The 23,341-nt window shown below is 46.4% G+C and overlaps 1 protein-coding gene across 15 annotated transcripts in view; it reads left to right on the forward strand.

Annotated features, from left to right (window-relative positions):
• The window catches only part of PPIP5K1 (diphosphoinositol pentakisphosphate kinase 1), a 41,409-nt gene that overhangs the window by 10,099 nt on the left and 7,969 nt on the right, over positions 1-23,341 (forward strand). For 3 of the 15 annotated variants that reach the window (XM_049898260.1, XM_049898258.1, XM_049898259.1), the window contains 24 exons: positions 114-268; positions 409-510; positions 955-1,116; positions 1,222-1,343; positions 1,974-2,075; positions 2,315-2,401; positions 2,516-2,591; positions 2,730-2,839; positions 2,922-3,004; positions 3,178-3,306; positions 3,662-3,783; positions 4,073-4,255; positions 7,442-7,583; positions 7,758-7,981; positions 8,308-8,435; positions 8,636-8,762; positions 8,939-9,046; positions 9,671-9,787; positions 9,939-10,103; positions 11,925-12,074; positions 12,722-12,812; positions 15,606-15,731; positions 16,459-16,521; positions 21,745-21,882. In XM_049898260.1, coding sequence (XP_049754217.1) covers positions 114-268; positions 409-510; positions 955-1,116; positions 1,222-1,343; positions 1,974-2,075; positions 2,315-2,401; positions 2,516-2,591; positions 2,730-2,839; positions 2,922-3,004; positions 3,178-3,306; positions 3,662-3,783; positions 4,073-4,255; positions 7,442-7,583; positions 7,758-7,981; positions 8,308-8,435; positions 8,636-8,762; positions 8,939-9,046; positions 9,671-9,787; positions 9,939-10,103; positions 11,925-12,074; positions 12,722-12,812; positions 15,606-15,731; positions 16,459-16,521; positions 21,745-21,882 — 3,012 coding nt within the window. Of the gene's footprint in view, positions 1-113; positions 269-408; positions 511-913; positions 1,117-1,221; positions 1,344-1,973; positions 2,076-2,314; positions 2,402-2,515; positions 2,592-2,729; positions 2,840-2,921; positions 3,005-3,177; positions 3,307-3,661; positions 3,784-4,072; positions 4,256-7,441; positions 7,584-7,757; positions 7,982-8,307; positions 8,436-8,635; positions 8,763-8,938; positions 9,047-9,670; positions 9,788-9,938; positions 10,104-11,924; positions 12,075-12,721; positions 12,813-15,605; positions 15,732-16,458; positions 16,522-20,075; positions 20,259-21,744; positions 21,883-23,341 lie in introns of those variants that run through there. The other 12 variants (XM_049898273.1, XM_049898262.1, XM_049898261.1 and 9 more) reach the window with 12 other exon arrangements.

Below are 23,341 nucleotides of genomic sequence, written 5' to 3' on the forward strand. Positions count from 1 at the left end.
AAGATAAGATAATAGAAATTTAAGGGTTACAGAGATTAGAACCCTGGGGAAGTGGGAACTGGAAATATTCTTTAACCCTAAGCCCCAGGAATGACCACACACCTACCTTTCAGAATGCAACCTGATAGAGGGTGAAGACCAGGTAGAGGTAAATGGAGCTGTCTTTCCCAAGCCCTTTGTGGAGAAGCCAGTGAGTGCGGAGGACCACAATGTTTACATCTACTACCCCAGTTCAGCTGGTGGAGGAAGCCAGCGCCTCTTCCGTAAGGTGTGGGGGACATGTGAGCATTTGGGGAGTCAAAAAGGTAGAAGGTCAAGGATGGGGTTGTAGGGAGGGAAGCTGGAGGATGTGGAGACAAGGGGGAGGGTTGAAGCAACATGCTTTCTTTCTCTCCCTTCCCCTTGAAGATTGGCAGCCGAAGCAGCGTTTACTCTCCTGAGAGCAGTGTCCGAAAGACAGGGTCGTACATCTATGAAGAGTTCATGCCGACGGATGGCACAGATGTCAAGGTTATGGTGGATACAGGGATTTAAGAGGTTACAACTGTCTGGTGGGGTGGGGTACTTGGGAAGCTGGTGGAAGTATATCGAGGAAGTCATGGAAATAAAGCATGAATGAGATTGGCTTTCACATTCTGATGGGGATGAAGACAGAGAGCAGGGGATGTAGACGTTCACGTTAGCACTATCAGCAGGGCAGGGGTGACATAGCAAATGGTAAGATGTTGGTAAGGTATTTCTTAATAGAGACTAGATGATAGTGCTGGAGTCCTGAGGAGAAACCTTCGTAATGATGCTTCAGTAGGGCTCAGCAGGAAAAATGTCAGTCTTCTTATTCTTAATGCTCAGTTTTTTTTTTAAATTCTGAAACTAGTCTACAGACCTTGCGCTCATGTTGTCTTTTCATATACAGGGTGAGCTCTGGGCATACTCAGTGATGCTATGTACCTGCAGGTGTATACGGTGGGGCCAGATTATGCCCATGCTGAAGCCAGAAAATCTCCAGCTTTGGATGGGAAGGTCGAACGAGACAGTGAGGGCAAAGAGATTCGGTATCCAGTCATGCTGACCGCCATGGAAAAACTTGTGGCCAGGAAAGTCTGCGTAGCTTTTAAGGTGGAGAAAGGCCCATAGGGGTTTGTGGAATGAGGGAGAGAGACAGGAGCAGGGGTCTGGAAAAAGAGGCCCCTCTTGTTCTCATCTTGCCTCTTTTCCCTGCAGCAAACAGTCTGTGGATTTGACCTTCTTCGTGCCAATGGTCACTCCTTTGTGTGTGATGTCAATGGCTTTAGTTTTGTCAAGAACTCAATGAAGTACTATGATGACTGTGCCAAGATTCTGGGGTAAGGACACAGTGGTCTGGGCTGGGGAGAATGGGCTTAGAGAAGAGGGTTAAAGAGTTTTGACTTTATTTTAAATATTGTAAAAATGATTGAAAAGGGGAAAGGGCTCCCCAGCCACCTGGCCTTCCCAAAGTTACTCGCCAGAGGTAATGACTATTCATAGTTTAGGATGTAAGAGTATTTTCCATGTATAAATAAACTATATTTATTTAAACTTATTTTACTAAATGTGATCATCCTATACATATTGTTGTGCAACTTGACTTTTTAAAAAAATTGTCATGTAATATTTAAAACATTCAGAATAATATAAGGTGTGATGAATCTAGTGAGCATCCATGTATTCACCACCTAGCTTAAGAAACAAAATATTAAGCACATAATTGAAGCCCCTAAGTACCCCTCCTTGATTGCAACCCCTTTCTGCTTACCCAGAGGTAACCACAATCCTAAATTTGATGTTTATCATTCCCAGCATTTATTTATATTTGTACTAGATATATGAAGTTTGTTTGGAACATTTTTAGACTTTATATTAATGTATTCTTCTGTCCTATCTGTGAACTTCATTCATACATGTAGCTGTGGTTCACTTATTATCACGAGGCCTTTTCATGTTTCTCCTTCTAGGAACACGATAATGCGGGAACTTGCCCCACAGTTCCAGATTCCATGGTCCATCCCGACAGAGGCTGAGGACATCCCCATTGTTCCTACCACATCCGGCACCATGTGAGCAAAAGTAAAAATCCAGAGTCACCTGCTTAAGGCACTCGGCATTTCCTAAGACAGACCAGTGGGTATTTGCTGACCATGCACAATCTGAGTGGTGGAGCCTTGGTTCCTTCTAGGCAGTCTTCTTAACCCTACCAATAGTCTGACTCTCAGTTTTTCCTCTGTTCTTTGACATGTTAAGTAGGGTATGATGATTTGTGGGGTGTGGGAGGTTCTGACAACATTCCTCATCCCAGGATGGAACTTCGTTGTGTCATTGCAATTATCCGTCATGGGGATCGTACCCCCAAACAGAAGATGAAGATGGAAGTGACACACCCAAGGTAGGAAGGGTGTCCTAATTAGACACATAGGTTTTGGTGAGGGAGATGGGTGAGGAGGGCAGCTCCTAGAGGCTTTGACTGGCCCCACACTGAAACCTCTCCTTACTTCTTCAGGTTTTTTACTATATTTGAAAAACATGGTGGCTACAAGACAGGGAAATTAAAATTAAAGCGACCTGAGCAGCTACAGGTGAGGTGGTGAATTGAGAAGAGCAGTGCAATGGGAAATGTAAGGGGTATGAGATTGGGGGCCTTGCTTAGAGACTAGGATGAAAGAGCCGCTGGCCAGGGCTTGGCCTCCTACACGGATGCCCTTTATTTCCTCCAGGAGGTGCTGGACATCACAAGGCTGCTGCTGGCTGAGCTGGAGAAAGAGCCAGCCGGTGAGATCGAGGAGAAGACTGGGAAACTAGAGCAGCTGAAGTCTGTGCTAGAGATGTGAGAAGGGGGCTAGGAAACGGGAGCAGTAACAGAGAACTGGGTGCTGGGCTAGAAAGTAAACCGGAACTTAATCCTACAGGTATGGCCACTTCTCAGGCATCAACCGGAAGGTGCAGCTGACTTACTGCCCTCATGGAGTAAAAGGTCCTAACGAGGGGCAAGGTAAGATATTAAAAAAAAAGAACCCATTCCTGTTACCACTCAGCTCTCTTATTCTTGAGCTCTTAGATGACTTCTGCCCCAGACTGCCTTTCTGGCTCCTCAAAGACCTGACATTCGATGTCCCCGCTATTTTCCTTGGATCTAGAACTATTCATTACCTGTTATTCCCTCAGATCAGGGGGAAAGCCTGACCCCATCTCTACTATTGGTGCTGAAGTGGGGTGGAGAACTGACTCCCGCTGGCCGTGTTCAGGCCGAGGAGCTGGGGCGAGCTTTCCGCTGCATGTACCCTGGAGGACAGGGTGAGTGTTTTGGGGGGTAAATACCCAGCAGGGCTGGAGTAAGATGGTTAGAGAATAAGTTGGGGCAAATGAAGGGACAGGGTCAGTGGGGAAGTTCAAGGGGAAATGAATATTTATAGCCTGGGCATTTATAACCATCCATTTCTGGTCCTCCCTTTTGCCCACAGAAACCCTGGTGGTGTAGTGGTTAAGAGCTACTGCTGCTAACCAAAAGGTCGGCAGTTCCAATCCACCAGGTGCTCCTTGGAAACCATACGGGGCAGTTCTACTCTGTCCCACAGGATCACTGTGAGTTGGAATCCACTTGATGGCAGCGGGTTTGGGTTTGTTTTTGTTGTTGTTCTATTGCCCCCAGGTGACTATGCTGGCTTCCCTGGTTGTGGGCTGCTTCGTCTCCATAGTACTTTCCGCCACGACCTCAAGATCTATGCCTCTGATGAGGGCCGTGTGCAGATGACTGCTGCTGCCTTTGCTAAGGTGCCTACTACCGCTGTCCCACAGCCCCATCTTCCATCAGGTAGAGAGGCAGAAAGTTTAGAGAATGAGTTGGGAAATTTCAGGGTGTGCGTGTGCCGCCTCAGAGAAGTTTCTGCTTGTGTCTGACCCCATTCTATACTACTGAGAACGAGCTGGTAATAATTAGGGGGCAAGCCACTAGACCTCTGTCCCAGCACTCCAAGTGAGCCACCATTTCATCTCTGGGACCAGAAAGGCCTAAGGGGACTGTCCGGGAAAGGAAACTAGCAGACCTGTATTTCTCCCCCAGGGCCTTCTGGCTCTAGAAGGGGAGCTGACACCCATTTTGGTACAAATGGTGAAGAGTGCCAACATGAACGGGCTCCTGGACAGCGATGGAGACTCCTTGAGCAGCTGCCAGCACCGGGTGAAGGCTCGACTACACCACATTTTGCAGCAGGACGTGCCCTTTGGCCCTGAAGACTATGATCAGGTCGGGCTCTCCCTATCTCTATGCCCAGAACACCCCAGATCCCAAATTCCTAGAGTTCTAAATAATAGTGCTTACCAGGGTTTCCTATTTTTTAACTGTGTGCCAGGCACTGTTCTGTGTGCTTTGCATATGTTATCTCATGTAGCCCTTACAGTAACCCTTTGAGATAGGTACAGGTTCATAGCCTCTTATGCACCATTTCAAAAATTGAAAAGATTTTGATAAGTTTGACATCAAGGCCCATTTTGTGGCAAAAGCTGACATGACATGAGCTGCCCTAAGGCTGTTTATAATCCTATAACACCCCACTTAGTGTAGTCATACGTTTTGCTGTAGAAGTGTTTATGTGTTTGGTTGTGCCCCAGGCCCTGCTGGAGGTGTTATGTATGTCATATGTACTGTACTAACTTCCTAAAGTCTGAAAAAGTTGCAATTCCAAAACACAGTTTGTTCCAAGGATTTTGAATAAAAGAATGCTTGTGATCTATTGCAGTGTAAAAAAAAATGACTCCAAAGTTTAGTAACTGAAAACAGCAATCATTTTATCAGTGCTCACAGTTCCAGCCTCAACTAAGCCGAGGATGGTGAGAGATAATAAAATGATTGTTGTTTTCAGTTACTTGGGGTCTCTCATGAAATTTTAGTCAGGTCAACAACTGGGGGCTCGATTGGGATGCTGGGACAGCTGAGTGCTCTTTCTCTTTGTGCTCTCTGTGTAGTTTCAGAGCCTTTTCTCTCTACGTGTTTTCTTTTTTCCACAGTTTTTCTAGCGTGGTAGCTAGACTTCTTAGGTGATAGCTTCCAAAACCACACCCATTGCCGTCGAGTCAATTGCTACTCATAGTGGCTCTATAGGACAGAGTGGAACTGCCCCACAGGGTTTCCAAGGCAGTAATCTTTATGGAAGCACACTGCTACATCTTTCTCCCACAGAGCAACTGGTGGGTTTGAAACATTGACCTTTTGGTTAGCAGCCAAGTGCTTAACCACTGTGCCACCAGAGCTCCTGATGGTAGCTTCCAAAAACAAACCCGTTGCCATCAAGTTGATCCTGACTCATAGTGACCCTATAGGACAGAGCAGAACTGCCCCATAGAGTTTTCAAGGAACAGCTGGTGGATTTGAACTGCCAACCTTTTGATTAGCAGCCAAATGCTTAACTACTATACCACCAAGGCTCTGATGGTAGCTTAGGGATCCCCCAAAGCACAAAAGCAGAAACTTCCAGGCTTTCTTAAAGTGTAGGCCCAGAATTAGCATAGTATAACTTTGTTATTTTTTATTGTTTAAGCAGTCATAGGACCAGCCCAGATCCAAGGGAAATGGAAGGTGACAAAGAATTAATGACCATCTTTAATCCACAACGAGGACTGTGGACCTGTACTTTTCCTTTATTTTACAGATGAAGAAACCTAGACTCAGAAGAATTTAAGCAACTTTTTCCAAGGTCACCCAGCTAGTATGAACCCAAGGAGCCTAACTCTGGAGTCCAAGCTGTAACCACTCCAGTACACTGGCTCACAGTAACAATCGCAGTGGCTGCCACTGCCCAGTGTGGTCATCCTTTTTCCTGTGTATCACTTAGCAGCTGCTGAGTGCCAGGGTGCCCTAGCCTACCCCTCTAGCACCAGAGAATAGGCCCAGAGGCTTTTAGGACTTTATCAGGGAAATAGAGTCTACACAAGTCCAAGAACCTTCTTTTTCTATAGGGAGCTGCTCCAAGTCCAGGCTACTGAGGAAATTCCATATTTCAGATTCCATCCTGGAGTTCAGACCTGGCCTAACATTACCTTGTGCCTGAGTGGATCTGACTTTAGGGTTAGCTTAGAATGGATCCAGGCCATGATTGACAGGGGATCATTTGCTAGACAATGGCTTCCCACCAGGTTACCTCTGATAACTCCTCATTTTTGATAGGTTCTTAAACCAGCTAAGTAGATGAGCATGTTGCCTAGGGCTCTGAGCAGAGCTCAATAAGCAACAGGACCTTATTTTCCAATCCATTGCGCAGGACAAATCCAGAAAAACGAAGGCATCTTTCCCTTTCTCCCTGCTTTTCTTAATAGCAAAAATGGGACTAGTCACCAAAGACACGAGGTAATTATGAGCCCAAGAGACAGGGCCACATAAACCAGAGACTACATCAGCCTGAGACCAGAAGAAGTAGATGGTGCCTGGCTACAACGGATGACTGCCCTGACAGGGAGCACAACAGAGAACCCCTGAGGGAGCAGGAAAGCCATAGGATGCAGACCTCAAATTCTCGTAAAAAGACCAGACTTAATGGTCCGACTGAGACTAGAAGGACCCCAGAGGCCAGGGTCCACAGACCTTCTATTAGCCCAAGACAGGAACCATTCCCAAAGCCAACTCTTCAGACAGGGATTGGACTGGACTATGAGATAGAAAATGATACTGGTGAGGAGTGAGCCTCTTGGCTCAAGTAGACACATGAGACTATGTGGGCAGCTCCTGTCTGGAGGGGAGATGGGAGGGCAAAGGGAGTCAGAAGCTGGCTGAATGGACACAAAAATAGAGAGTGGAGGGAAGGAGTGTGCTGTCTCATTAGGGAGAGCAACTAGGAGTATATAGCAAGGTGTATATAAATTTTTATATGAGAGACTGACTTGATATGTAAACTTTCACTTAAAACACACACGCACACAAAAGAATGGGACTAGTGAGGACCTAGGTAGAAGTGAGTATTCCACCCATAGCCTCTTTCCCCCTCCCCATATGGTGGCATCCTTCATGGACCGTGGCTGTCCCAAAAGCTTGAGTTGGAACCCAGTTCTGAGGCAGCACCTCTACTTTAGGTTCTTGGCTAGAGGAATATGATAATCTTATCTTTAATGTCCATCCATGAAAACATTCTATGGAGATTTTGGGGGATTTTGGTTTAATCTTTATTCCCCAGCATTTTCCATGTGTATTTTAGAACCCCTGAGAAGATACCTCTAGACTCTAAGACTTTTAAGATCAACCTCTCTTAGGTGACTGTGTGCTGGAGCCGTCCCTTCATCTGAAGGTCCTGAACTATTAGAATGCCCAGTGGCTTAAGAATGCTCATGGGAGTGAGCCAACAAACAAATCTGTATTGCAGGCAGTCTCTTTGTAACAACCTCACAGGACTCTGGACAATTGGCGCTGAGCGTATCTTGCTTTTCTTCTCTCTATTCCCCATAGCTGGCTCCCACTGGAAGCACCTCCCTGCTCAACTCCATGGCTGTCATCCAGAATCCTGTGAAGGTCTGTGATCAGGTATTTGCCCTGATTGAAAACCTCACCCACCAGATCCAGGAACGGATGCAGGACCCCAAGTCTGTAGGTGGGTATGAATACTGCTGTCTTCTCTTCAAGGTGTGGGTGGGTTTCTCAGGTACTCCTGTCTCCTCTCCTAAATATCTGTGACAAGGACGCTTCATATCTCTGATTCTTCTTCAGAGTTGCTAGGATCTTTAGTTAGAGGTAAAATCTTTGGCTCTGCCTGCCTTCCTTCCAGACTTGCAGCTCTACCACAGTGAGACACTAGAGCTAATGCTACAGCGCTGGAGCAAGCTGGAGCGTGACTTTAGACAGAAAAGCGGGCGCTATGACATCAGTAAGATTCCTGATATCTATGACTGTGTCAAGTATGATGTGCAGCACAATGCGAGTCTGGGACTACAAGGCACAGCAGAGTTGCTACGTCTCTCTAAGGCACTGGCCGATGTGGTCATTCCCCAGGTATGTCTCAGGTAGGGGATCTAGCCTGGGGATAGGAATGTTGGGGATGAAAGCAGAGAAAACGCAGAAAGGAGGGGTGGTGTGGGAACCAGGGGAAGGAAACTTGGAGAAGGAATTAGTTGAATTGCTACAGATCTCAAGGTCTACTCTGGCTCTGGGTAAGTACAAAAGGCTAACTGTGGAGAAAACTGGAGAGGGGGAATGTGGTAGATGTGAGAGGAGCCCCAGACCTGAAGTGAAGACAGGCATGATCTTGGCCCTGGGAAGATGAGGTAAGAGGAAAACAAGATTCAGTGAGGAACTTATTTCTGGTCTGTGACACTTAGGAGTATGGAATCAGTCGAGAGGAGAAACTAGAAATTGCTGTTGGCTTCTGTCTTCCACTGTTGCGGAAGATACTGCTTGACCTGCAGAGAACTCACGAGGATGAGTCTGTCAACAAGCTGCATCCCCTGTGAGGGAGGGCTGGGAGGGGTGCTGGATGGAGGGAGGGGCATGTCAGGGAGCCCTGGGGGAACTAAGGCTGGGGACAGGCTGGGGAACCAAGGATAAATGAGATCCTGGGATGGAAAGGAGAGGAGTCTTTGAGATGGGAGGAAGAAGTTTGTGGAGGAGGGGTGGGTAGAGGATTATCTGACTGTGTGAGTGATTTAGCTATAATCTCAGGTACTCCCGAGGAGTGCTCTCCCCAGGCCGTCATGTTCGAACACGTCTCTATTTCACCAGCGAGAGCCACGTCCATTCCCTACTGAGTGTCTTCCGTTACGGAGGACTTCTGGACGTAAGGACCCTCTTCTGCACTCAGCCCGTGAACATCTTTTCTCAGCATTCTGTTATGTTCCTCCTCATGCTGCTTGTTTTACTCCAAGCTCCCTTTATGTTCCTTTCTCTCTGTTCCTGCCCATTCCTGACTCACTCGTCCTTGGATCTTGGCTTACCCCTTCCTGTGTTTGGTAGGAGACCCAGGATGTACAATGGCAGCGCGCTTTGGCTTATCTTAGTGCCATCTCTGAGCTCAATTACATGACCCAGATTGTCATCATGCTTTATGAGGACAACACACGGGTGAGGAGCTGACAGGGTGGGATGAGGAGAGGGCCCCTTCTCTCTACCTCCATGCCCTTTTAGACAAAACATTTCTTGCCCTCAGAATTTGTAGGCTCTGGCTAGGTGTGGCACCTGGAGGGCAGCATGACAGAGCACCCAGGAGGTTCCTATTGTGTTCTTGGGTGGTGTTGGGCCAGAGAGACATCCTAGAACATAGCTCTGGCATTGGGGAGGATACTGAATTAAGGACAGTATTCGTTAGAACTCTTGCCATAATGAGCCTTTTTTTCCCCCTTCAAACACCATTATACATGAACTCCTTCACCTGGCTCCACAAAGATATCTTTAATTGTGCTGCTTTGTGCGCAAAGCTGAGTTACTGCAAGAAATAGGTGGGAAGGGTTATAGAATTGGAAGTTGGAAAGTCATGTGGAGTGGTGAGCTAGAAACGGTGGAGGTGAGAGAATGAGGATTCTGTGACATTGGGCTGTAGTTAAAACTCACGCAGATGAGCCCTAAAGTGAGGCAAGACCCTGAAATCTCAGCCCTGGGAGGGTGTATCCTCTCTGTTGCCCCATCCTGCCCTTCCACCACCATATCCAGCTTCTCCCAACCGCCCCTTCATCTCACGATGCCCTGTAGGATCCCCTATCAGAGGAGCGGTTCCATGTGGAGCTGCACTTCAGCCCTGGCGTGAAAGGTGTCGAGGAAGAAGGCAGTGCCCCAACTGGCTGTGGATTCCGTCCGGCCTCTTCTGAGGTGGGTCCTGCTCTGGATTTGGAACCAGAGGACTTAGGAACCTAAAAATGGGGAACTGGGAAACAGTAACAGTGAGGTAAAAGACTTGGGGAGTCTGGGATTAGGAGGCTGGAGGACATTGACTCCTCTCTTATCTGTGCCTGTTGAACAGAATGAAGAGATGAAAACAGACCAAGGCAGCATAGAAAACCTGTGCCCCAGGAAGACATCAGATGAGCCAGACCGGGCATTGCAGACTTCACCCCAGCCCTCTGAGGGCCCTGGCCTCCCAAGGAGATCACCTCTCATTCGTAACCGAAAAGCTGGCTCCATGGAGGTAATGGGAGGGGCTTGGGACAAAGACGGGAAGGGGTGAATGTGCTCATAGGACAATACCCATGTATCCTCTGAATCTCCTTAGGCTGCTACCAGGGGACCACTCTTGGGAACCTGAGTCTTCCTGCCCCTAATGAATATGTTTTACTTCAACTCTCTTTCACAGCTGGCCCACCAATAGAGCTCCTCTAGACAGGTTGCTACTTCTGGGGTTGCAGAGATATCAGTGAGGGGTGCCTGAGAGATAAGGGTTTTAAGAGGTGAGATTGAGGAGGATCCCTATAAATGAATGTTGAAGGGCCATTCTTTAAAAGGAAATACTGTAGCCACAGCATGAACTCTGAAGTCTGGCAGTCCTGGACTAAAATCCCAGTTTGATCTTAGAAGCTGTGTGACCTTGGACAGGTAACTTCTCCAAGTCTCGAGGTTTTTTTTCATCTGTAAAATAGGAGTAATAGCCACCTTAAAAAAACAAACAAAAAAAGGCACTCAATAAACAGTAACTATGCTAACAATATAATTAATATTAAAGGCCAGGCTCTCTCCATTTCTCTATTGCCTTGAGTAAGAATTATAGCTCAGTCAGGTTAAATTAAAGACTGGCACTTTAATTTAACCCCTTAGGGTTATGTCATCCCAGAAAGGGGAATCAAGTTTGAAGACCTGTCGTTCTTCATTTTGTTCTGACAAAGAGGTTTATCTGCCTGGTCCTGCGTCTTGCTCTTCTGGGGCTTTGTCTCTAGCCTTGATTCTAGTTCTCCAGTTGTTCTGGTCTTGTTTCCTAGAAAGACTGTTTCCCTTTTTGGGCCAACTACACTCCTTTTGACCCCTTGACTTCTCCCTGTCTCTGTCTGATTTGGGTCCTGCTCTGACCCAATGAATCGGTTCACCTGGCTCTGTGCCAGCTCTCTGTCTTGGAGGAATTTTTTTCCATTTTAGGGATATCTCAGAAGAATGTGGTAACTAGCTTTATTCAGCCAGCAGTTTAAAGTTCAGATTTTGGAGAAAGCTGGGAAGAAAAACTGCAGTCTCTTTTCTGGACTCATCCTTTGCTTCCTGATAATTTTAAGTTGGATTTGAAATTATGAAGACGCAGAGTTCCTTTACGTATTCTTTTCTCTGAGGTGTAGGTGTAATTTGGTATCCATAGTACTCTAGAAGCCTGCAGGCTCATGTGAAATAGATCAGGTGGACAGAATGGCACATGACCTTCCATCAATAAGCCGCTCCTCCACATCTGAATGTACCCCATCCCTCTGGCTTGCTGGTCTCCCCAGCACTATTGTGCTTGATCCCCTTTTATCTTCTGGTTTAAGCAGTCGAGAGACATAGGGCAAAAGAGAGTCCTCTGTGTATCATCTCTCAGACTTGATGGGATCGACTTCTCCCTTTCAGGCCTACAGAAAGCTTTCTGTTGTAATTTCATTCCTTCCTGTCAGTTACTAGTGCTGCTTGTACCCCGGCTCACCTAGAATGCTGGTTGCCTGGGATGTGCTCCTAAGCTTTGCGAGAAAATCTTTTCTCTGCTTCTTAGTCACACAGCCTTATAATATTAATATAGCCTCTCCTTGTTCTTTATGTATAGGCACTGGGCAATCTCATCCTTGTCGCCTACAACCCTTCCCCCACTTCTTCTTTTCCTCTTGTCATCTCGTATTATTGGACTGTTTTAGATTACAAAACCTGTGACCTTCATGGCAGCTATGCCCTAGTGGGCATCCTCTCCAGCTCTGTAACCAGCTCCGCCTGATGGGCACTGGGGCTTTTGGGAGCCTGGGGGTTAAAGGAACCATGACCGGCTTTCCACCGGGTCTGATTGCAGGTCATGAACATGCAGTGTACAGGGAGCCTGGACCTGATCCCCTTGAGGGGACGGCGCCGCCGGAGGTCAGGAGACCTCCCCCGGCCTTCCCCAGCCATCGGCCTACAGCCCCGGGCTGTGTCTACCACTCACCTGGCTTCCTGCACACAGGTGTCCCCTCCCTGCTTTTCCTGCCTTTTCTGCCTTCTCCTCCTTGTCTTTTGGGATCTAGGGACTCAGAATACTATCTAAGTGGGGAGTGTGTATGTTGGGGGTTTGTAGTTGAGCCCTCATGGGCTTTTTGGAAATCTTTTTCATGTCTCCAACAGCAAGATATTTGGAGGGGTGGGCTTCTTGGTTTAGATACGAAATTGAGTGTGGTTGCCATAGCCACAACTGTCCATAGAGAGAAGAAAGAGTAGCCGGAGAGTGGCCAGTCTTGATTTCTTATTTGTAGCTGAGTTGTGATAAGCTTTTTGAGTCCTGGGGAGAGAGAGATAAGAAATTAGGGTTCCTGCTCTGCTGAGAACTGGGAAGGGTTGAATAATGACTTTTCAGATTTGGGATGGCAAGGGCTGGGAGACACCAGAGGCATCCTGGAAATAGAAGTGCTGTCTAGTGTAGAAGGATCCCTTGGGCATTTTCCTCCACAAAGTACACTCTCCATTCCTTTTTCTTTCTTCTTCCGCCATCAGAATCCTTTGATTCTTCTAAACTTTCTGACTCTGCTTGGCTTTGTAGGGGCAGGAGTTCAGGACCTGGGTTTTAGACTTCTGCTTGAGGTGGTAAAATGGTGACATAGAGTCCCTTTTCTGCAGGTGCTTTCTGAGACTTCATCCTCAAGGCCTGGTGGCTATCGGCTCTTTTCGTCTTCACGGCCACCAACGGAGATGAAGCAGAGTGGCCTAGGTATGATTTTCTGCCATCTTTCACCTGATGTTAGGAAGTGGTGTCTGTCTGTTTTTTATAGTTTTATTGTGGGAAATCCTAGTCATGGGAGTTGGTATCATCCAGTCAGCAGTGTTGTCAGGTGGGATGGGGGAGGTGAATTGGGAGAAGCCGTATTTAGGTGTGAACTTTGATCCCAGATGATTGTTTCCATTCTAGGAAGGTGTTTGCCTTTTGGTTTTCTACACCAACCCTCATTTCTAAGCCTGAAGGCCATTTTTCTGGCTTCCCCTCTCATTCCTTATCTGTCCCTCCAGTGTAGTCCAGACCGTAAGGGGCCATGGAAACTCTGATCCTTCAGAGTTATCAGAGACAGAGCTATAAATAGAGGTACTTGTGACCCCTGTAAGTGTCATATTCCTCATTTGGAGAACTCGTTCCATGTCTTCCTCTGAAACCTATGTTTTTCAACCTCTGCTCTGGCCCCTCCTAACTCTATGCCCTCTCCTCCATCCCTTCCTAATCCTATAACTTTTTTTCCTTCCTTCCAGAAAATTAAAGGGTGAATCTGAGACTGATATAGTGCCAGAATCTTTCCTTAGGACTTTGAGGGAATGTCTCTTGATTTTTTTTGATCCCTGGAGAGGGGTGGAGAGCATCACCCACCCTTTCCTAAAAACACAGACTGTAAGAAGGACCAAGTCTCAGAGGATATTGTATTCTTTGGGTGGAGGAAGTGGTCCTTGAGAGAGGCTGTTTCTGAACACAGTACCTTGTGAGTTGGTACCTAAAACTGGAGGTTAGAGGCAATTGTGTGGGGTCTGGAGTTGGCCCCCAGGTTCTTTCTATCATATTATCCTGTTATTCTCTCCATTTAGCTCCTCTTATTTTTTTTGTTATCTTTGTCCTTGGTACCCTTTTTTTTTTTGCCCCCAAATGGTCAGCATTTCATCCAGCAAGAGGAAGAAAGGTTTTGATAATTTTCCAGGCTAATTTTATGGGGACAGGTTGCATTCCAGATCCCTGAAATGAGGTAGATGGTTTGGGGCATGAGAAATAAATGACAAACGCATAGATCTATAATATGGACTTCTCTTCCTAGAAGTCCCAGAAAAGAATAGGTTACCAAGGTAGTCTGGAAAAATGGTACATTTATCTGTCCTGGTTAAGTGGGTGTACTGTCAAGAACAAGGCAGAGGTGTGGACCTGGGCCTGGCTGACAGATGGCAGTGGTAAGACTACCCTCTGACAAGATCTGGGGACTGGGCAGGTTGGGGTTGGCAAGGCTAAGCCAGGAAATTATTCAGAGGCAGAATTAAATGTAGAACAGAGCATGGGGTGGTCTGGAACAGAGCCAGCTCTTTTTAGCTTCTCTGAAGAAAAGCAGACATAGTTAGCAATGCTTATTGTTCTCTGAAACTCCATTCCAGAGCCTGTCTGAGCATGAAAGGTAGGGAAAGTTGCTGCATCGAGGAATTCCAGGGTGAGGATTATCAGCTACTGGAACTTCCTGATTTCTGCGGTGACCCTGAAATCTTGGGACTCCTAAAACCATGGCCCCATCTTGGTGGGCTCAAAGGAAATTGGCCTCATCTTCCTCATGAGTGTTAAGTTCCCAAGGCAAACCCAGGGTCTCGGTTAAGATGGGTTTGGAAGTAGAAGGGCAAATCCTAAGAACCTGGGTGTCAGCCTTGTCTCTCCCTGCCCACTCCGACCTTGTAAGCTATAGTTGGAGAGGGGCCCATGGAGCCTAACGCTACTGTAGACCACATACTGGGGACAGTACTAGCCTTATTAATTTTTTTCAGAGATTTTTTTAGTTTTATTTATTCCTCTGATTGGCAATGTAGTTCTCTTTTCTCTCTTTGAACTTCTGTGTGTGGGCATCTGACTTTAGAATGGGGCTTACAAGACAGTAAACTTTTGAGATCGGAAAACATGTCTTTTTTGTTGTTTCTTGCTCACTGGGCCCTCCTCCTTAGTAGGGTGCTCAGCACACAGTAGACATGCTTTACATGTAATCAGCTGATTATTCAGTTTGTGTCCATCTTGTCTTCAGAAGCAATGTTCTGTTACCTCCTGATAAAAAATCTTCTGAGTGTCCTCAAGAGTCAAAAGACCAGATTCTAGTCCAGCTGAGTTCCTAATGAACTGTGTCCCTTGAGCAAATGGAATCCCTTTCGGGTCTCTAAAATGAAATGTTTGAACTAGATAATCTCTGAGTCTTTTATAGCTTTGAAAATTCAAGGAGTTTTATATTTTTTTTTCTTGGAAGAGGTAAAAATGCCTGAAAGAAAGTAGAAGGGAGGGGACACTGGATGAAGAATTTAGGAAGAATTAGAAGGGTTCCAACTGAGTACTCAAAACATAGTCTCTAGTTTCAATCAAAGTTCTTTCCTTTTAAACCTACAGGGGACTAGATTTCTGGGTTCCTCAAACCTTATATCCAGGGTAAGGGACATTGAACTAAATCTAGGGGTTCTACAGGGCTCTACCTGTTCTTTTGGCATTTCTGAGAGCTGCCTGGAGAGCTTAGTCTACCACCTTAAATAGCTTTGAGTTCCCTAATATGACTAACCCTGCATTTGTAGTGGCCTCTTGCCTCTGCCTTGTAGCCTCTTCAGGAGAACCCCTACCTTGCTTGCCCAGTATAGCTATGGACAGTAGTGAAAGCTATTTGTGGTTGTGTGTAGTGGCCACGTGGTGGTGGCTGTAAGTGGCTATGTGTATGTCTTGATGTTGTCATGTGAAGTTGTGTGTTTTTGTGTAGTAGTTGCAGCTTGAGTGGCTACTAATGCACTCCCGGCCTTGCAGGCTCACAGTGCACAGGGCTGTTCAGCACCACAGTGCTGGGTGGCTCCTCCAGCGCCCCGAATCTACAGGACTACGCCCGCAGCCATGGCAAAAAGCTACCACCTGCCAGTCTGAAGCACCGAGATGGTATGTGGGTGGGTTTTGGGGGGGGCAACTCCTTTCTTCACTTGTCCCCCGGCAAGGACACAGCTCCAGAACAATTCATGCTTATGATGGCGCTGGCACTGACCTTATGACAGAAGCTTTCTTCATCAGTTGTAGATGGCAGAAGGAACCAGGACCTCATCTACCCCTCCATTTGCATTTCCTCTTGCCATACAAATACTACTTATTTATGCTTGTCCCTTCATACAGCCCTGCCTCATCGATGTATGCCACCTTGTACTCTTTCCTGGACTCTAGCCTGTAGGGGAAGGACCCAGGAGGATGAGCCATGGTCAGAAAGAATGCAGTGGAGGCTTGCTTAAATCCAGGAAATCAGGTTTAGGAATGGGGAAGTTGCTCAGCCAAGGCAGGAAAAATGATACGGAAAGAGATGGGGGGATGGGATCAAAGTTTCTATAAAGATTTTGTTTCCAAATGACCAGGATGTGGTGGAGAAATTACGATTGTTTGTGGGGCTGTCTTGTGGTAGAGAAGACACACAGATCCTTAAGAGGAGATTAGACCAAGGGAAAAGGTTGAAATGTAGCCAGGAAGCTGAGGGATGGGGGCGGGAGCAGTTCATATAACTAACTGTAAAGAACAGAGTATAAAGAACGGAGTGTAAAGAACAGAGTATATTTTGGGCAGATTCCAGAGCAGAGGGTGGGGCAGGGGTGGGTATAATCCCCATGATGTCTTTTCTCCCCAGAGCTCTTGTTTGTCCCGGCCGTAAAACGATTTTCTGTGTCGTTTGCAAAGCATCCGACTAACGGTACGTTTGCTTCTGACTCAACATCGTTCCTCCTCATCATGTCATCTCTAGACACTTAACCTCTGAGTTCTGACACTGATTTTGTCTCTCCTTCCACTGTGTTGAAACCCTGCTGTCTCCGAATGAGTCACTCACTAAGTTTCTCTCCTGGGACGTTTCCCTTGCTGTGCCAACCTTAGCCTTCACTGCAGCTTGGCTGCCTTATATCTGTGGCAACTCAAGGTCTTACTTCCATAACCACCATCATCACCATTGTGTCACTTCTGTCAGCCTCACACCAAAATATTGATTAAGCCTTTCCCGTTTCCATCACATGACTGCCGGACTTTATACAAACATGGTAATGGTTCCCCTTCTTAAGAAGAGAATAGTATTTCTGAGATCATCCCCATTTCTTCTCTTTTTTCCCCCTACCTCTCAGCTCATGTAATTTTGATCTTTCTGTTTTTTTCTCCAACTGTTTGTTGGGGGTGGAATGACAAGTTTGTTCATCTTTTGGAGTAGTGCTGCAGTTCTCAGCTCCCAAACCTACCCATAAGGGTATTGATATTGAGTATAGTTTCCCATCTTCATATTCCTATATCCTACCGTTGTGTGTACTTTATGTGGCCCTCATGCACCTGACATCTGCTTTATGTTACTACTAACCTAGTGTCTGGGCCTAGAAAGCAGGAACCCAGATCAATTTGGGGTGAAAGAGAAAAGGAAAGGAGTAGGAGGTGGTAGGTAAAGGAAAAAAGATTGCACCTTGAGTTTTTCAGTGCGGTTTCCACGTAGGCCCAGCCTGCATATGGCACTGCTTTCTCAAAAAGCTGGAAGTGGAGGTTGAGATGTCTTCTGGGGATTCTGGGGGAGCTTGGGAAGGAATATTTAGAGACCATTAAAGAGCTGTATCTGCCTGCCCTGTGGTAGGAGGGCTTGGAGATCTGTGTAAAACAAAAACTGAAGGGCTGTGGTGTCTTTGTAGGGTATGATGGGAACCGAGGGCTCACGCCCTGTTGAGGTTTTATCCTTTGTATCCTTAGCTTTCTCTCTGCATTGTATCTTGTCTTCAAAATAAATCCAGTGTCATCAGATTGAGTTTTCTTCTGTCTTAGAGCTAAGACCCTCCGAGGGAGGTAATATTAGTCCGGCTTCCTGCTAGAAAAGCCTCCAGGTGCCGATCTCCTGCACCTGAACCAGTGACAGCTGCTAGATTGTGGTCCAGTCATGCCATACATCTGCACTGGGCACTGCTAACATCTCTCCCTGGTTGACTAGCCTGCAATTCCCAGTTTATTCCCCTCTCCTCCAGGCTCCCATCCGTGCCTGTGACAGGGGCTCCCAGGTCAGTGTGGCATGCTCTGCCTACTCATTTAGCTTCATGTTCTTCTGGCCTTCATGTGCTACAATCTCTCTGAAGTAGAGCCCGATGCACCAATCCCAGAGCCTGGTACTAAGAGACACGCTACTTAGGGCCCAGAATATGGTAATAGGAACTTGGAGCCCTAAAACCAGAGCTAAATCGAAGATCTCCTAGTTCTCAGGCTTAATGAGAAAAGACCCAAGTTCATAAAACAGATCCTCAAACTATGTATCTCCAGTTCCCGAAAGCCTTGGTTAGCAGCCTTACCAGTTGAAGAAAAGAAGAATCAATTCTAACAAAAGGAGGAGAGGAAGAGCAACGTGGATAATTCAGGTATAGTATAGGAGAAGACTATTCAACATCTCCAGTACCCTGAATTCTTCTTCAGGGGTCTTCCGGCCTCCTTTGTTCTGCTTATACTTGAGCTTGAAGGCTAAAGTGCTTGAGAAACCAGGATCTGGGATCTGCCTGTTGGAGCTATTATGTCTCTTACTGAAGATTATCTAGATTTAATTTGGCCCTCAGGACAATATGAGGGCTCTACTCCATGGTCAAGATCTTGGTCAACTGACCCAGCCATTACAAAGTGGATGTTCTGCCTACAAATCTTTATGGAAGATTAGTCACAGTAATGTGCCAACCTACTGTCCCGTCATCACTGTCTCCTTGCCATGATGCCTCGCTTTGAAATGGAAACTGGAAAAACTAGACCTGGCCTTGGAAAGGAGGCAAAGCAATGCTGTCTCCTCGGTTTGATGGGAGGGCAGCCCTCAGCCCATCCTTGCCTCTGTTTCTGATAAGCTTCTGTCACATCCTGTGACCACATCGATTACTCAAGTATGGCCCATTACTAAACTGCACGCTGAGCTCACCAAAGTGAACTAATATAGTGGGAAAGAGACTGGCTCACCCTGGTCAGAGTGCCAGAGTATGCCCATTGGATCTGCCAATCCCACCATCTCCGAGGAGCCCACACAATGGTGTGACCATTGGTACAGTTAGTACTCTCCAGACTAGCCTGGGTAGAGCTGACACTTGTCCTGAAATCCAAACTAGGGTCTCTGGAAGCCATAGTCTCATGTGGGATCACCCTGTGGAATCACTTCTGGTCTGGGAGTTCTGAGCAGTTCTCCTTAGCTACTTAGATTCTACCTTGCTGAACCACTAGTGTTGGTACTCTACCAAAATCCTATACTCACATTCTTACCCATCCTTACATCAGGTCTCAAGACCCTATATCTTTTCCTGAAGATCTTTCCCTAACCATTTTTTCTACATCCTCCCCTCTCCCACCCTGGTCCATCATGCCTTCTGCAGCTGAATTGCAAGCATCCACAAAGTTTGCCAAGCAGCTAAAACGATGAGTGGTACAGGATCAAAGTTTCTCCACTCACCAGCTGAACAAAGCACAGTTACACTCATCAGCAGTTGGAAGAAAGTAAAAATTATCAAACTTTTGGCCTTTTTAGATTCAGTGCCCCCAAAACCTGAGACTTATACAAACATTTTTTAAAAACCTGCTTAACGAGATGGTTAACCAAGGTTGGCATTTTCACATATTGATTCCATTTTCACATGCTGTGTTTTAAAGGAGTCCTATACCTGGTCTCCAGCCAACCTCCTAGGCCAGCTGCCTGGCACGAGCCCTCTCTGTGGCCGACTTAGAGTCTGGTCCAGAGGGCGTAGCCTGAACCTTCAGGAACATTTTTAAGCTTCAGATTTTTTCTTGCTACCCTATGCCATTCTTGACCCTCTTGTCTGGGTGACTTTGAATCTTCTCATCTCTATCCCAACCTCATAAATCCATTCTTCTGAGAAGCAGCCTCTGACTAGGGTTTGCCCAAGAAAGATGAGGGACACAGGAGCTCTAGTCAAGGCTCCCAGCCGTAGAACTGACAGCTCACTCCCATCCAGAATGATGTGGCTGCTCTCCTGTAAGCACTGACTGGATTTGCTCGAGGAAGAAGGGGAGGGCCTTGCTATATCATGAGGCCTCAGTAGCCCCTTCTTTAAGACTCACTGTGTGATGCCAGCACTCATCTTCCCTACGAAGGATGCCCAGTGGCTCTGCTTCTCTCTTAGCTCATCTTGGAGCTGAGCAGCCCCAACTTCCCAGTATGCTTGTGCCAGTCAGTGCCCCCTCATTGTCTCTCCCTCTTCTCTTTCTTTATCTCTGTGCTTCCTGCCGTGGTCCCCCCACCCCCTCCAGAGCTGCTGGATGACCAGCACCCTGTGGTCCGGCTGCTGCGCAGTTTTTCCTCTGACTGCCCGGGGGGCCGGCCAGTCTCCTTGGATGCCACGCTGGCGCATCACCTGCACCAGTGCTCCTACCACCTGCGCCTCTTCCGGAACTGGCTGCGCTCAGGCCAGGATGACCCCGAGTGCCTCTACGGTACCCCCTGCCACCAAGCTGGCTGCTGCCACCACCCTGGCTGGGACTGACTGCTTTGCTTATTGCTCTTCTGGCAGGAGAGCCCGCCTGTGTCTTTCTCCTGTTTCCCCTAAGGTTATGTGACTTGCATTTAGTAGCTTGGATGGGATTGGGGCCAGACTGTTTGGTAGCTGTAGCATTGGCTGCTCATCCCCTTCCTGGCCTCCTTCCTCACCACCCACTAACATTCCCCATCCCCTAGTTCTATTTAGTTTAGGAGTAATCTCTTGCCCTAGAATCTGTTCTTATCTCTATAACCCTCTACTACCACCGTCTTCCAACCTAAACTTTCTACTCACTCTGAGGAGCAAGAGTCTGTACCTCTCCTGCTCTCCTGCCACCAGATTACAGGGAGGAACCGAGGCACAGAGATTTTAGAGGCCTGATCTGAATCCTTAAGGCAAACAAGGGGCCAGACGTTAGAAGATGGTCAGATATAATTCCTTTGAGTTACTGGTGAATGGGAGACTGAGTCTTGCATAGATATTGCTGTCCTGCCTACCCTTAGTCCCTTTAAGGAGTTGTAGAGGAGACATAGGAAAGATCAGGGACTGAAAAAGTAGTTGGCGATGCGTGTTTCTTGATCTTCCAATGGGGAAATTTTTTCTATCAACAGTCCCTGGTATTTGGGTTACAAATTTAGTTTAATCCTTGATTCTATCCAGACAGCGAACTTACATTGGAGTTGTTGGGTTTAGAGCACAGAATCAGTGTTTATTCTTTACTTTCTAGGGGTTTTGCCTCATTTCCTGATGGAATAGAGAGATCCTAGCAATTCTGGGATCTTCCAGTGAGATCAAAAGGGAGAAGCTTTGATGTAATGGAAATGACCAAGAAAGAACTTCCATCCCCCAGCCTGATCATGCATGTGGTTTTCCTGGACTGAGCTTCATGTGTATTGCATGCCTTCTAGCTTGCTTCCAAATATTTTAGCCTTTCTACCCACATCCTAAATCTGCATGAACCCCTTCTCAGATTCCATGCCCCTCCTCCTTAATATGGTTTTTTTTGTTTATGATCCTGGAAATCCGCTGTTTCTTCCCAGCTCTGTGACCTCCCTACCTCATGTTAGACCCTACAATTTCACCCCTTACCTCTGGACCCTTGTTTTGTTCCCCCAGAAAGCACTAGGAGCAATGTAGGTGCTTACCCTCCTGGGATTCTGTTGATCTTTACATGGGACATTGCAGGCTCTCCATAGGTAGGATGAGAGGTGATTTGATTCACCTGGAGGCCTGAGCAGATATAGTTTTTAGGGAATCTAGAGGTGAGAGAAAAAGACTCCCCTAGGGGCTCTAAAGAGTTCCCTTTCCTGAGAAACTTGGATACTCCATACTCCAAAAACCACAGACTCTCCTGATGGCTCTCAGGGACTCTCCATTCTTCCTTGGCCAGTTGTGGTATCTGGCAGGTTTAACATTGACTTTGTCTGTCTCAACCCTAACAGGATTTGAAGGATGCTCCATGGTGCCTACCATCTACCCCCTGGAAACACTGCATAATGCCCTTTCCCTGCGTCAAGTAAGTGAGTTCTTGAGCAGAGTCTGCCAACGCCACACTGATGCCCAGGCCCAAGCATCTGCAGGTATGAAGAATGCTGTCATCTTGTACTCCCACCTCTGCACTACTCTCATGCTTCCTAGAACATGAGGCAGTTGTAAATTAAAAAGAGTTAGGTACTCCTAAAAGACACAAAAGTAGACTTGAAAAAAATCTGTAATTTCATAGGCCAACTCAACATCATAGAAATATCCCTCCTTTCCGAGTTAATTTATAAATTTAATGTGATCCATATAAAAATACTGTTTTTTTCCTAAAGTCAGACAAATCAATTCTGAAGATCTCATTAAAAATAAACAAGCAAAAATAGCCACGAAAACCCTGAAGAGAAGAGCAATGAGGGGGTACTAACTCTAACATGTATTAAAACGTATTATAAAACTTCTATAATTAAAACTGCGTAGCATTGGTACATGAGTAGACAGAGAGGCCAGTGAAACAAAATAGAAAATCTAGAAATAGATGAATATAAAACAACATGAAACAGAAGACCCGACTTGTGGCAACCCCAGGGGTTGCAGAGCAGAACTATATTCCACAGGGTTTTCAAGGCTATGACCTTTTGGAAGCAGATTGCTGGGTCTTTCTTTCGGGGCTTCTCTGGGTGGGTTTGAGCTACCAGTCTTTCAGATAATAGGTGAGCGCTTAACTCTTTGCACCATCCAGTACTCCTAGATGAAGTTAGCATTTCAAAATACTAGGGAAAAGATAGACTTTTTGATAAGTAGAGTTGGGAAACTAATAGCTTTTTGGTAAAAATTAAAATTGTATCCATATGTCACTCTATTACCAGGATAAACTCCATATCCATCACAAATCTAAGTGTAAAAATTAAACCATACAGGGACGTTAATGAAAATGGGGAGTAGGTACCTCCATGGTCCTGTCTTTCACAGAAACACTGAAAAAATCAAGGAAAAACTGTGAGAATCAACTTTGTCAGAACTCTGGAAAATAGTCAAAGATCTACAGCAACCAAGCAAATACTGAATCAAGAAAAAGGCAACTTAAAAATGGGAGGAAAATTTTGCGGCACTTTTACTCACCCTGGTCTCACACTCCTCCCCAGCGTGGCAGGGGTCTTGCAGGGGCAGCCTGCCTTCTCAGGGTTGGACCCTGGTTCCTGATTGCAGAGGAACCAGAGCAGGACTTATTCTCCAAGAACTACCTAAAGGACTGACAAAGCACTTGCTTTTGTTTCACCTAACACTGAAACACTTAGGGCAAGAAAGTGGCTGTGCCAGGGGCATTCCTTGAAAACACTAAGACAAATGAATAACCCACTACCTTCTGGAGGCAAAAGATTACAGTTAAGACAAACAATAGATGTGCCAGCAGCTGGGAGGAAAAGGTGAGGAGAGAGGTTTTTTTTTTTTTTTAAATTAGGGCATTCATTCAAAAGTTCCTGTGTATACTAGGGAATTTAGGAAGCCATGTACATGCCCAGGGCAGGATATATGCCCAGAAAAGACTTCAGAAGACTC

The sequence above is a fragment of the Elephas maximus genome, chromosome 10 (genome assembly GCF_024166365.1).
Source record: "Elephas maximus indicus isolate mEleMax1 chromosome 10, mEleMax1 primary haplotype, whole genome shotgun sequence".
Taxonomy (NCBI): Eukaryota; Metazoa; Chordata; class Mammalia; order Proboscidea; family Elephantidae; genus Elephas; species Elephas maximus.